At 38.9% G+C, this 13924-nt stretch overlaps 1 protein-coding gene across 3 annotated transcripts in view; it reads right to left on the bottom strand.

Moving 5' to 3' along the window:
* VPS13A (vacuolar protein sorting 13 homolog A) overlaps positions 1 to 13924 on the bottom strand; it is a 254299-nt gene that overhangs the window by 163481 nt on the left and 76894 nt on the right. For all 3 annotated transcript variants that reach the window (XM_062208443.1, XM_062208441.1, XM_062208442.1), the window contains exons 20-21: positions 7525 to 7661; positions 2946 to 3078 (exon numbers count right to left, since the gene is read on the bottom strand). In XM_062208443.1, the coding sequence (XP_062064427.1) occupies positions 2946 to 3078; positions 7525 to 7661 (270 nt within the window). The remainder of the gene's footprint in view (positions 1 to 2945; positions 3079 to 7524; positions 7662 to 13924) is intronic.

The raw sequence follows: 13924 nt of genomic DNA, 5'->3' as shown, positions 1-13924 counted from the left end.
TCAGGTCACAACTGCTTCACTTCCAATCCAGCTCTCTGCCATAGACTGGAAAAGCAGTGGAAGATGGCTCAAGTGCTTGGGGCCCTGCACTCGCATGGGAGACTCGAAAGAACCTCCTGGCTCTTGGCTTCAAATTGGCTCAGGTCTGGCCTTTGTGGGCAACTGGGGAGTGAACCAGCAGATGGAAGATCTCTCTCTCTGCCTCTCCTCTCTGTGTAACTCTGCCTTTCAAATAAACAAATATTTACAATATAAGAAAAATCAAAAGCACACTCTATACACTTATAGGCAAACATAATAAAAATAAACCCAAATATCAATAATGCTTGTCTGAGTGGTAAGCAGAGAATAATGTTTATATTTTATATGATTTTTATATATTTTATATAATTTTTATATATTTTATATAAATTGTATATGAATTGTCCATGTTTTCTGAATCAGGCATATTAATAATAATTAAACATCAAAAAATGTATGACAAAACTAATGGGATCTAAAACATCACATTTTTGTGTATACAAAGTACTTCATTTAGACCTAATAATTCTATGAGTCAATAAAATCCCAGTCCTGAAAAACTAGCCAAGAAAACATTAAATTCCTGAAGGTAGGTCATCAAAAGGACCTTATTATAATTTTTTAAGTGCTACGACTAGAGAAATTTCCTTCACTTTTCATTTTATGGGTATGAAAATGTTATCTAGGGGCCGGTGCCATGGCGCACGAAGTTAAACCTCCGCCTGCAGCACTGTCATCCCATATGGGTGCCGGTTCTAGTCCCAGCTGCTCCTCTTCCAGTACAGCTCTCTGCTGTGGCCTGGGATAGCAGAAGATGACCCAAGTGCTTGGGCCCCTGCACCCACATGGGAGACCAGGAAGAAGCACCTAGCTCCTGGCTTCGGATTGGTGCAGCTCCGGCCGTGGCGGCCATTTGGAGAGTGAACCAACGGAAGGAAGACCTTTCTCTCTGTCTCTCTGTCTTTCTCTCACTGTCTGTAACTCTGTCAAGTAAATAAATAAAATCTTTAAAAAAGTTATCTAGAAACATATACTTACTTCAGTAATTATCAAGATATCCTATGACAATTATATAACACATCCACAATAACCAAAAAATTGCTTTAAAAAGGATTCCATTACTTAAGAACAGTTAATGTTTATCAAAAACAGTTTCAAGGAATTCTAATAATCTCCAGGCAGTAACAATGAAATGCTTCTACAATCCTGCATCTTAGTATCTTTTCTGGCCTAAATTATTTATTTGAGCAGTAGAGAGAGAAACAAAGTTCCTATCCACTGGTTCACTCCTCAAATGCCTGCAATGGCTAGGGCTGAGCCAAGCCAAAACTGGAAGATGGGAATTTTAATCAGGTCTCCCACGTGCATGACAGGAACTCAAGCCTGGAGCCATCACCTGCTGCTTCCCAAAGTACACATGAGCAGGAAGCTGGAATCAGGAACAGAATCAGAATTGAAACTCAGGCACCTTGATATGGGTATGTGGCACCCCACTCAGTGTCCTAAACCCTAGGCCCAACAACTTGTCTCAATATTTTAAATACTAACGTAAGTATGACTTAAGGACTCTGAGAACTTGTGACCAAAATGTTTCACTCAAACCAAAATGTCATAATTTATTCCCTGAAAAAGAATTTAGGGACTTTTTTAAAACAACTTACTTTTGCCACCCACTATATTTCTTTGTTCCTTCCATAACAAATAGAATAAAAACAGAAAGCAAATTAATTATCCTAAGGTAAATACAAATGAAGAAATAAAAATGTTCCAGTCCTATATAAATTAACAATTTATTAATGAGCACACTGGATTCTCACTGCTTCTATCAATCAGCTCAGATGGTTAAAATGGGACCACGTAAACACATACAAATCTCTGAAATCATAACCGTTGAAGTATATAAATATTCACTGATACCAGAAATCCAAAAGCAGTACAGAATGAAAAAGAGGCCTAAATGAGTCTTGAGATCTCTTCCTAACTACTTTGTTGCTTTTATTAAATGAATTTCTGGTTCTGCCTTCATTGTAAAAACTACATGTGGATTCAAAGATGCCATAAAGTGAATTACCACAGTGTGTGGGGTAAAGGTATGCCTAGAATAACGACCCTCTTTAGTCTTTATGTGGCTAGGGCCTGGGCTATGAAAACCTCCAACTGGCTAGTGTAAAAAGCCACTAGGTTATCCAGCTGTATTTAATGTCAGTTTCATAATGTGCCAATTTTTGGTCAGGGCTGGAAAACAATGACACGGATCAGAATTTCTCAACTTAAGGGGCAGGCATTTGGTGGAACAGTTAAGATCCTGCACACCATATTCAAGTGTCTGGTTGAAATCCCACTCCTACTCTTCTGATACAGTTTCTTGCTAACGTGAACCCTGGGAGGCAGCAAATGATGGATCAAGTTCTTGCATTTATGCTACCCATGCAGGAGATCTGAATGCAGTTCAGAGTTCTGGGCTCCTATCTTCAGCCCGGACCAATTCTGGATGTTCTGGACATTTGAGACGTGGATGGGAACTCTGTGTCTCAAATAAATGTTAAAACATACACATTAGTCCTAGCACTAATTTGGAGTAAGGTCTTCAAACCAAATATCTAAAAACATTAGGTGCTACATGCTCCCAGCTCCCTAATGTGCCCAGGCAGACAAAAGAAGATAGCTCAGAGTTGGCACTCCACCGCACCCCCTGCCTGTGGGAGACCAGGATGGAATTCCCAGTTCTTGGATTCAGCCTAGCCCAGACCAGGATGTTGTAACCACTTGGACAGTGAAATAGTGAATGGAAGATACCTCTGTCTCTCACTCTCTATTGCTCTGCTTTTCAAATAAATAAATACATAAATTTTTCAAAGAAAAATAAAGAAACCTAATTACTCACTTCAACAAGTCAATCAGTAAATAATGTATTTTATACTTACCATCTCTGCTATAAAGCAGCTGTATGCTTGTAAGCTGAATATCAAAGGAATCATAAGCTCTATGCATTATCTCTTCAAGATTGGCTCCACCTTGTTTCACATCTGGTAATTCCGAACGACTTTTACTGGTTACCTTAAAGTTAAAAATAATACTTTAGATTACACATAATACTTCAAAGAATAATTAGAAATATTTTATCATTCAGTCTTATAATATGAAAATTTAACAGGACAGCAAAACCTCAAAAGCGGACATATATTATCAGGTTGTTTAGAATGGTACTTATCAATTTGTTGTATACTGAGAAGGACAAGCATAAAGGAAATTCTTACATATTAAGTTTTTATTTCCCATTTACTTAAATGGGAAGCAGTAGGCTGAATGTTTAAACTGAGTAAATATCTAATCTGTTAAATTGAGGCACATGGATTTTGGGAAAATGGTTATCTTTTGAGTGCCTGGGTTCAATTCTGTTCTAGTTTCCTGCTAATGTTGCCCCATCTCAACCATCCCCCAAACAGAAGGTGATGGCCCCTGCCACCCACTTGGGAGTCCAAGATCAACTCCTGCCTCCTGGCTTTGGCCCTCTGACCATTATGGGCAACTGGGGACTGAACCAGCTGCTAAGAAGTCTCTTACTCTTGAAACAACAGTTTTAAAACAAATGAAAGTCTAGTTTCTTGCTTCAGCAGCACATATATTAAAACTGAAGCCATACAGGGAAGATCTGAACGCTCTTTGCTGCATAAATGACACAAATTCACAGAGCAGTCCATATTTTTGAGTAGGGGTTTGATTCACTTTGCATTATTTTTCAAGGTACAATACAGGTCAGAAACAATTATTATAGAGGTTTATTGTGGTCTCACTGTGTGACTGGCAGTCTAGCCTGACCTTTCTGTCTGCTCCAGGCAAACTTCCCAGACAAGGACCTTTAGGACTCTATGTGGAGGGTTTAAAAGTTACCACTTTAAAACATGGAAGATTTAAAAAAACAGTCCAGAAAACATTCAATCTAACAAATTGTTAACTCTGATAAGCCTTCTCATTGAGGTTAAGATCAAAGAGATTAAATTACAAGTTGTTTCTATGGCAAAATGACAAATACACAGACAACTTTATATTAAGTAAGAATCCAGAATTCAGTATTACAATGGCTGAATTTTAATCCCACCTCTGCCATTTACGTTACTTCAGGCGAGTTACTTTTATATCTCCCTCTTTTTGGCACACTATATATCCTTTTTTTTTTTTTTTTTTTGCTTAAATATCTTTAAGAGATCACAACAGTACATAATAATATTCATATGTATGCTATATTTTCTTCTATTTTATATAGCTGAAGTAAAGGAAACAGTAAAAAAATGATTATCTCTATTGAAAAGTAATGAATTTTAGGCAACAGTTAAGAAAATTACTTAATATCACTTAATTAGATAGATTTCCTTACTCCTAACGTTAAGCCCTTCCTTCTATAACACACTGCTTTTGTGTTTTTGTTTGTTTTTTTTACAGGCAGAGTGGACAGTGAGAGAGAGAGACAGAGAGAAAGGACTTACTTTGCTGTTGGTTCACCCTCCAATGGCCGCCGCACCACGCTGATCCGAAGCCAGGAGCCAGGTGCTTCCCCTGGTCTCCCATGCGGGTGCAGGGCCCAAGGACTTGGGCCATCCTCCACTGCACTCCCGGGCCACGGCAGAGAGCTGGCCAGGAAGAGGGCCAACCAGGACAGAATCCGGCGCCCCAACCGGGACTAGAACCCGGTGTGCCAGTGCCGCAGGCTGAGGATTAGCCTATTGGGAAGCGGTGCCGGCCAACACACCGCTTTTGAAACAATTAAAAAATCAAATTCAAATATGAGTAACTAGCTGGTATCTACATAATTACCAAGAATAGACTGAAAAACAATGGAATAAGGGAGAATATTAATATAAAGACACATATTTATTAGATGGAAAAGGCACCCATCTCTCTTGAATCTTGTTAAAGGTATTCCTTTCTATTTAGTGATTTGGAGTACTGCTGTCCAATACAGCTTTTATGATGATAGAAATGTTCTACATTTGTGCCATTTAACACAGTAGTCACTAGCCACTTCTAAGTATTAAAAACTTATTTAGATTTATTTTGTTTATTTTAAAGGCAGTTACAGAGATAAAGGGAGAGACAGAGAAAGGTATCATCCACCTGGATGTTCACTTTCCAAGTGGCAACAACGGCCATTGCTGGGTAAGGACAAATCCAGGAACCTGCAACTCTATTCAGGACTCCCACATGGATGGCAGAGGCCCAAGTTCTTGGGTCATCTTCCACTGCTTACCCACGTGTGTTAGCAGGGAGCTGGATCAGAAGCGGAGCATCCAGGACTCAAACTAGAACTCATATGGAATGCTAGCATCGCAAGTGGTGGCTTAACCATCTGCACCACAACACTAGCCCTTAAATATTAAATTCTTAGATGTGGCTAATATGACTTAGGACGATGAATTCTGGGGACAGCATTGTGGCACAGTGGGTTAAGTTGCAGCCTGCAATACCAGCACCTTATATGGATACCGGTTCCAAGTCATTGAGTCCCGGTTACTTTTAATTTCCTATCCAACTTCCTGCTATTGTACCATGAAAAATATTTGTATTTGGGTTCCTGCCATCCATGTGGGAGACCCGGATGAAGCTCCTGGATCCTAGCTTTGGTTTGGCACAGTCCCAGCTATTGTAGTCACTTGGAGAGTGAACCAGCAGATGAAAAATCTCTCTCCAACTCTGCCTTTCAAGTAAATAAAAAAATCTGTAATAATAATAATTTTAAATCTTAAGTAATTTAAAAAATCACATATGGCTATGAGTACTGTATGAGGATACTTCAAAAAATTGTTGGAAAGTAGAATTAAAAGTTTATTTTGGTGCCAAAAATTTTGAAATCCATAGAAAAGACTTCAAAAAGTTCATGGAAAATGTTATAAAAAAATTGTACATGAGTTTCACAGCATTTCTGAGCCTAAATAAACAATATTTAATTCCATTTCTTCGTATTTCTTTTTTTTTTGGGGGGGGGGGGGGGCTGACGTCGTGGTGCAGTAGGTTAATCCTCCGCCTGCAGTGCCGGCATCCCATATGGGTGCCAGGTCTAGTCCCAGCTTCTTCTCTTCCTATCCAGCTCTCTGCTGTGGCCTGGAAAAGCAGTAGAAGATGGCCCACGTCCTTGGGCCCCTGCACCCATCTGGGAGACCAGGAAGAGGCACCTGGCTCCTGGCTTAGGATCTGCGCAGCTCCAGCCATTGCGACCATCTGGGAAGTGAACCAACAGAAGGAAGACCTTTCTCTCTGTCTCTCCCTCTCACTATCTGTAACTCTACTTCTCAAATCAATAAAAAATCTTAAAAAAATAAAAATAAAAAGATTTATTTGAAAGTCAGAGTTACACAGAGAAAGAAGGAGAGGCAGAGAGAGAAAGGCTTTCCATTTCACTTTCCACCCCACAACTGGCCACAACGGCCAGAGGTGTGCCTATCTGAAGCTAGGAGCCAGGAGCTATCTCTAGGTCTTCCCATGCGAGTGCAGGGGCCCAAGCAGAGCAGGCCATAGCAGAGAGCTAGATCGGGAGTGGAGCAGTCGGGTCTAGAACCGGCACACACATGGGATGCTGGTACTGCAAGGTGGCAGCTTTACCCACTATGCCACAGCACTGGCTCACATAGTTCTTAAAATATTTAACAGTAAAAATCTAGAAATAACATTTTTTAGAATTCTCTATTAAAATCCAGGAAGAAAAAAGCCCATAAGAAAGAAAAAACCAAATACTCAGGTAAATACAAGATCACCTCTCAATTTTAGATTATTTAACAGAAATATTAAGATGTCAATACTTACAGTTGCATATAAAAAATTTCAATAAAAGGATATTTGATTAGTTTCAGAATTCCTTCCACTCCATGTAACTTTAAGTTAACCAAGTAATAGATTTAAATTGAAAAGGAAATAAACTGCTCAAGTATGGCTCCCAAACTCTGTAAACATGATTCTTAGGTTTGCTCCTTATACCAGCATTCAATTGGTCTTTTTTGCTTTTAGAAATGTAGGAAAGTTACCTAATTAAATTACATTTCACTTTATTTACACACAAAAAGATTTCACAAATCTAGTGTTTATAATAAATTTAAAAATCAATAAACTAGGACCACCATTATTGCACAGTGGGTTAAACTGCAGCTTTCAACACATCACATACTGGAATGCTGGTTCAAGTCCCAGTTGCTCTTTTTCTGATCCAGTTTCCGGATAATAAGCCAGCAAAAGACAGCAAAAGTACTTGGGTCCCATTCACATCGTAGACTCAAATGGGGTTTCTGGGCCTGGCTTTGGCCTGGGCCAAACCTGGCTGTTGTGGACATTTGTGGAGTGGCTGAAAGATTATCTATTGCTTCCTCCCTCTCCTCTCTTTCTCTGTTGCTCTGCATTTCAAATGCATACATAAATCTTTAAAAATAAATTTAAAAAACAAAAAGTTTAAAAACCAAAATACATTTTAAACAAACAGCCTAAATGCTATAACATAAATAAAATATTATTGGTATATACCTTTAGATGACCAAGATCCAAAAGAAGCAGATTTGATGTAGAGTTAAAAATTCCATTTTGTGGGACAATAATATATGAAGCCTTCAAATTAATTCTGAGATCAAGAACTTTCTGTGTTTCAATAATATATAGTAGACCTGTAAAAAATATAAATCTTCACAATGAATACTCTAACCAAAATACTTTAAAAAGTTAGAGAATGACTGTATATATGAATTGATAATACAATCTTAAAATAACACAGTATTGATTTTAAACTGATCTTGAGCAAAATATTTGCAATGTAAAAATTGAAATATTTGCTCATCAATACATATACTAAAAAAAACCTGACTATAAAATTAAGAGTGATTTACAGGGGCTGGCACTGCGGCATAGGGGGTTAAGGCCCCAGCCTGCAGCCAGCATCCCATATGGTGCCAATTTGAGTCCCCACTGCTCCACTTCTGATCCAGCTCTGTGCTGGATCAGGGAAAGCAGTGGAAGATGGCCCAAGTGCTTGGGCCCCGCACCCACATGGCAATACCTGGATGAAGCTCCTGGCTCCTGCCTTCAGAACAGCTCAGCTCTGGCCATTGCGGTCATTTGGGGAGTGAACCAGCGGAATGGGAAGACCTCTCTCTCTGGCTTTCTCTCTCTAACTCTGATTTTCAAATAAATAAAATAATTCTTAAAAAAGTGATTTATACAAAAAATTGCTTTTAACCCATAAACTTAACTTGGGTAAAACAGAGGAGAAAGAAAGACCTAAAGAAAAAAGGGTATTAAACATTTATTTGCGACTACTGCTAGAATCTGTGTAGCTTCTAATCAATCTGTAAAGTTAATATAGCTACATCCATCATACTGAAAAGTGATACTTGATCATAATATTATTGAGAGAATGAAAAACATTCAATTATTAAGTTACCTAAAATAAAGTCCTGTGTAAACAAGAAAAGGCATCAAAACCAGGTTCCACATTCCTTAGATATTTCATTTACTCAAGATTTTTTATCCTAATAAACTTTTTATTCACTTTTATAACAGGAAAAACAAAAATACAAAGTAATGGTTTGTGTTCCTAAGTCCAATATCAGCTTTTAAACCTAAATAAAGTATTGTTATTTTTTAAAGATTTATTTATTTGAAAGAGAGTTACAGAGAAAGGGAGAGAGAGAGAAGTCTTCCATCTGCTGGTTCACTCCTCAGATGGCCTCAACAGCCAGAACTGCGCCGATCTGAAGCCAGGAGTCAGGAGCTTCTTCAGGTCTCCCACGTGAGTGCAGGGGCCCAAGGACTTGGGCCACCTTCTACTGCTTCCCCAGGTCACAGCAGAGAGCTGGATCGGAAGAGGAGCAGCCGGGACTAGAACCGGCACCCATATGGGATGCTGGTGCTTCAGGCCAGAGCTTTAACCCACTGCACCACAGTGCCAGCCCTTAAACCTAAATAGTTTATGACACCTCAGATAGGAAGCAGAAACCTTTCTTTATTGATAAAATCCTGGAAGCAGCTATTAAATCAATTTGAGTGAATAAAAGATGTTTTCATTTATAAAGTTTAGTAGATCTCCAACTGAAACAGGAAAGTTTCTTATTTTACAAAGATGGGAAGAGGATATTAGGATACAGAAATCCTGTATACTCTAAGCTAGTACACACTGTGTTGAAATATACTGCACCCCATACATGTGTACCAATTATGTTAATAAAATGTATAAAAAACATTGTGAAATGTAAAAAAAAATCTAAAATTACTATTTTTTTTTTTTTTTTGCCAGGCAGAGTTAGACAGTGAGACAGAGAGAGAGTTATAGACAGTGAGAGAGAGAAAGACAGAAAAGTCTTCCTTCCATTGGCTCACCCCCCAAATGGCCGCCACGGCCGGCGCTGCACCGATCCGAAGCCAGGAGCCAGGTGCTTCTTCCTGGTCTCCCACACAGGTGCAGGGCTCAAGCACTTGGCCATCCTCCACTGCACTCCCGGGCCACAGCAGAGAGCTGGACTGGAAGAAGAGCAACCAGGACAGAATTCGGCACCCCGACTGGGACTAGAACCCGGGATGCCGGCACTGCAGGCGGAGGATTAGCCTAGTGAGCCGCGGCGCTGGCCTAAAATTACTCTTAAAACTAAATAGGTCTTAGAAAAGATCACTAGAAAACTTAGTAGAAATATTGTTTAAATCAAAACATCTGTGCAAAGAGTGTCCTATGATTTTTACACAATAACTGATCCAGCGGCTTACACAATAACTGATCCAGTGGTTTAGCAGACTAATTCTCCACCTGTGGCCACAGCATCAATTATGGGAGCTGGTTCATGTCCTGGCTGCTTCTCTTACAATACAGCTCTCTGCTTATGGCCTGGGAAAGCAGTGGAGGATGGCCCAAGTGCTTGGGTCCGTGCACCCTTGTGAGAGATCTGGAAGAAGCTCCTGGCTCCTGGCTTTGGATCAGCCCAGCTCAGACCACTGTGGCCATGTAGGGAGTGAACCAGTGGATGGAAGACCTTTCTCTCTGTATCTCCCTCTCTCTACCAGTAATTCTGCCTCACAAATAAATAAAATCTTAAAAAAAAAAAAAAAAACTGATCCAGAAAGTTAGAAATATCTGAACAAATCATTGGATTTGTTTGAAATGTGCTACTCCATATTTCATCAATATTAAGTCCTTTCTTCCCCAAAAGCCAAACCCTGAAAAAATATCACTCCATATTTTGTGACTCTATGACGAGATAAAAAAGCTTAAATGTAAGATCATCAGTATATTTTAATACAACCTTTAAAATTAAAGATGTATTATTAAAGGATGCATGTTCAATTTGAAAAGTCAGCAATTTTAAAAGTACTAATATTAAACTAAAATTATAGAAGGTGAAAAAATATATATAATAACAGAAAAGTAAAGGTTAAAAGCAGATAAAAGAAGCTGGTGCTATAGTGCAGTAGGTTAAGCCACCATCTGCAATGCTAAAATCTCATACAAGTATGTAAAAGAACACGCTATCTAAATGAGGATAGGGAATGGGGCAAAATACAGGGACTGAATATTCTGATGATTAGCCAATAAACTTGGAATTTAAAATCAGAGCTGACTTAAATCACATTTGTCCATTTTTCCAACAAAAAAACAATTTTGATTGAAATACAGATGGATTCAAATACAATTTTACTCAAGTTCATTTTCTGGGTAAGTTACAAGAAATACACAGAAGGACACACTGGCCTTCAAGATTCTCCAGTCTACCATTCCTCTATCCACATTTCTATCTACACTCTAAAGATTACCCAACCAAAATGATCTTTCTCTTGTAAACCTGACTCTAAAAATCTAAATCTTGTATTCCAAGGAAGTCCTACTTTAGGCTTCACTTTCAATGAAAGTTTTTTTAATGCCATGACACAAGTTTTTTTAATGCCATGATAGCTGATAGCTCTAGGTTGCTTTTTTTTTTGTTTTTTTGTTTTTTTTTTTGCTTAAATTATATCCTTGAGAGAGATCCAAGAGGTGGAATATGGAGGGAGCTTACTGCTCTAGTGCAGCAGAAGGTAGTTTAAAAAGAGTGGTGAGTCACACAACAGACTCATAGAATGGCAGATTCCCTAAACAGCACTCTGGCCTCCGATTCAGCCCTTAAGGCATTTGGATCCGGCTAAAAAGCCCATGAGAGCATTTCAGGCATGGAAAGCCAAGGTGCTGTGGCAAAAAAAGGACTACATGAAAGATCTCACTGAGTGAGAGCCCAGTGGAAAGAAGGGACCATCAAAGAAGGAGGTGTCTTTCTCTGAAGGAAGGAGAGAACTTCTACTTTGATTATGGCCTTGTCTAAATAATGTCAGAGTTTGTGGACTCAGAAGGCTTCTATAGCCTTGGCAACTCATGACAAGAGCCTTGGTGATCACTGACATCATAAATAAGAGTGTCAACTGTTAAATCAACAACAGGAGTCACTGTGTACTTGCTCCCCATGGAGGACCTCTGTCTTTAAGGTTGTTGTACTATGAAAATTAACAGTAAAACATTTCTTCAAACAGTACTTTATACTTTGTGTGTCTGTGTTGTACAAACTGTTGAAATCTTAGTATAGAGTTGATCTATATATAAAGATAATTAAAAATGAATCTTAATGAAGAAAGGGATGGGAGAGGAATTAGGAGGTAGGATGGGAGGGCAGGTATGGGGGGAAGAACCATTATAATCCAAAAGTTGTACTTATGATGTTTATATTTATTAAATAAAAGCTTTCTATAAAAAATTTCAGAATTCTACACACCTAAGTCAATTCTGGAATAGTTTGTAAAAATGAATGAAAATAATGCATTTCCTGTGATGAATAACATATTTTGAAGCTTAATAAGACATCTGAGACATTCTCTAAAACTCAACCTGAGTGAACATATACATATTTTTGCAATGCTGCATTCTCTATTAAGAAAAAGCAACCCAGATAATTCTTAAGCCAATCTAATAATCAATTAGCAACTGTATATAAAAAAATTGAAATTTCTTATTAAAAAAAAAGTGGAGAGAGTGCAATCTCAGGAAGACTTAGAACAGCAGAGGAAACTCCATGCAAATTAAAGCAACACTGTAGACCTACATGGAGTGTATGGACAAGCACAACTCAGGACCCCAGCAGCCAAGAGCCTTAGCAGGAGCTCTGGAGAGTGAGGTGAGAACAAACTGCAGCAACCCAAGCCACTGGCAACAAAGCTGCGGGAAAAGCCTGGCGGGAATCCAGCTTGGAGCCCTGTAGAGGACAGTGTAACTGCCAAACTACAGAAGAAAAGGGGGCAAATTTTTTCTCTCCACAACCACCTGACACCAGCATCGTGTAACAAGTTGAGAGAGGGCGGGCACCATTTTGGCCGTAAATAACATCTGTACCAGCTTGTGTTCATCCACCCAGCAGAGATACCTGAGTCTAAAAGGGAGAATTGACAGGGGGCAGGGTGCTCATGACTGTGGGTGGCTTAAGTGCCGAGACTGTGAAAACACTGTGGATGTGTCAGAAGGCTCAGGGTGTGGCTGGGATGTTACAGTCACTGTGGGAGGCTCCCCATGCTAGGGGCTTCCTGATCCCTGGTGAAGGTAACTGCTACTGATTACACTGAGAACTGCAAATCCTTTGCATGGTTCTTGTGCCAGCGTGGACAAATATTGTACCCACTGGGGTAGCACTCAGGCACTCGTCTCCTTTGGGGAGGTGAGTGTGAGACTATGCCAACAGAGCAGAACAAAGCTTCCCTCTGGCAAACTAAAGAACATTTAAAAAAAAGGAGATTTCCAAGCCCAAACTGGGTGTCACCTTGGACACTCCCTTCACTCTGGAGCGCTGAACACAGCTACCTGGCCACACCCACCACACACCTCTGGATATTTACTGAAAAAACAAAGATAAAGGCAATCACAGGGGAAAAAAATAGAAACCAACTAGTACCTCCACAAATGCCAAATAATAAATGCATCAATTCAAGAAACAAGAATAAGGAAGACAACATGATGCCCCCAAAAGAACACTTCAATACTAGAATATGAAGATGAAGAGATTAAAGAAATGCCAGAAACAGAATTCAAAAAAATAGATCATAGGATTAGTCAGAAGTAATCAAAAGCAAATCTACAAGCTAATGAAATCTGTACATGCCATGAAATTGAGATCAAATCAAAATAAAATATTAGAAATAAAGTCAGTGAACTCTAAAGGCTTCCATAGCCCTGGCAACTCATGACTAGGGCCTAGGGAGATTACTGATGCCATGAACAGGAGTGTCAAATTGTTAAGTCAGCAACAGAAATAACTGTGTGCTTACATCCCATGTGGGATCTGTCCTTAATGTGTTGTCTAATGTGCAGTGATGCTATAACTAGTACTGAAACAGTAATATTTACAATTTGTGTTTCTGTGTGGGTACAAACTGATGTGATCTTTACTAATTATATACTGAATCGATCTTCTGTATATAAAGAGAATTGGAAATGAAAAAAAAAAAAAACCTGGTGTTAAATTGGAAATGGCATAGAAAATTAATTTTTTTAAAAAAATATTATGTAGGATCTCTGTCTTTAATGTGCTGTACACTGTTATTTAATGCTATAACTAGTACTCCAACAGTATTTTTTCTCACTTTGTGTTGCTATATGGGGGCAAACCGTTGAAGTCGTTACTTAATATATACTAAACTGATCTTCTGTATATAAAGAGAATTGAAAATGAATCATGATGTGATTGGAAGGGGAGAGGGAGCGGGAAAGGGGAGGGTTGCGGGTGGGAGGGAAGTTTTGGGAGGGGGAAGCCATTGTAACCCATGAGCTGTACTTGGGAAATTTATATTCATTAAATAAAAGTTTAATTTAAAAAAAAAAAAAAGAATGTCCAAGTTAGAAGACAAATTACTAGAAATTTTATAGTCAGACCAA

This window comes from Lepus europaeus, chromosome 12 (assembly GCF_033115175.1).
Source record: "Lepus europaeus isolate LE1 chromosome 12, mLepTim1.pri, whole genome shotgun sequence".
Classification (NCBI taxonomy): domain Eukaryota; kingdom Metazoa; phylum Chordata; class Mammalia; order Lagomorpha; family Leporidae; genus Lepus; species Lepus europaeus.
The sequence above is the reverse complement of the archived record's forward strand: the minus strand, read 5'-3'. Positions and strand labels throughout refer to the sequence as shown.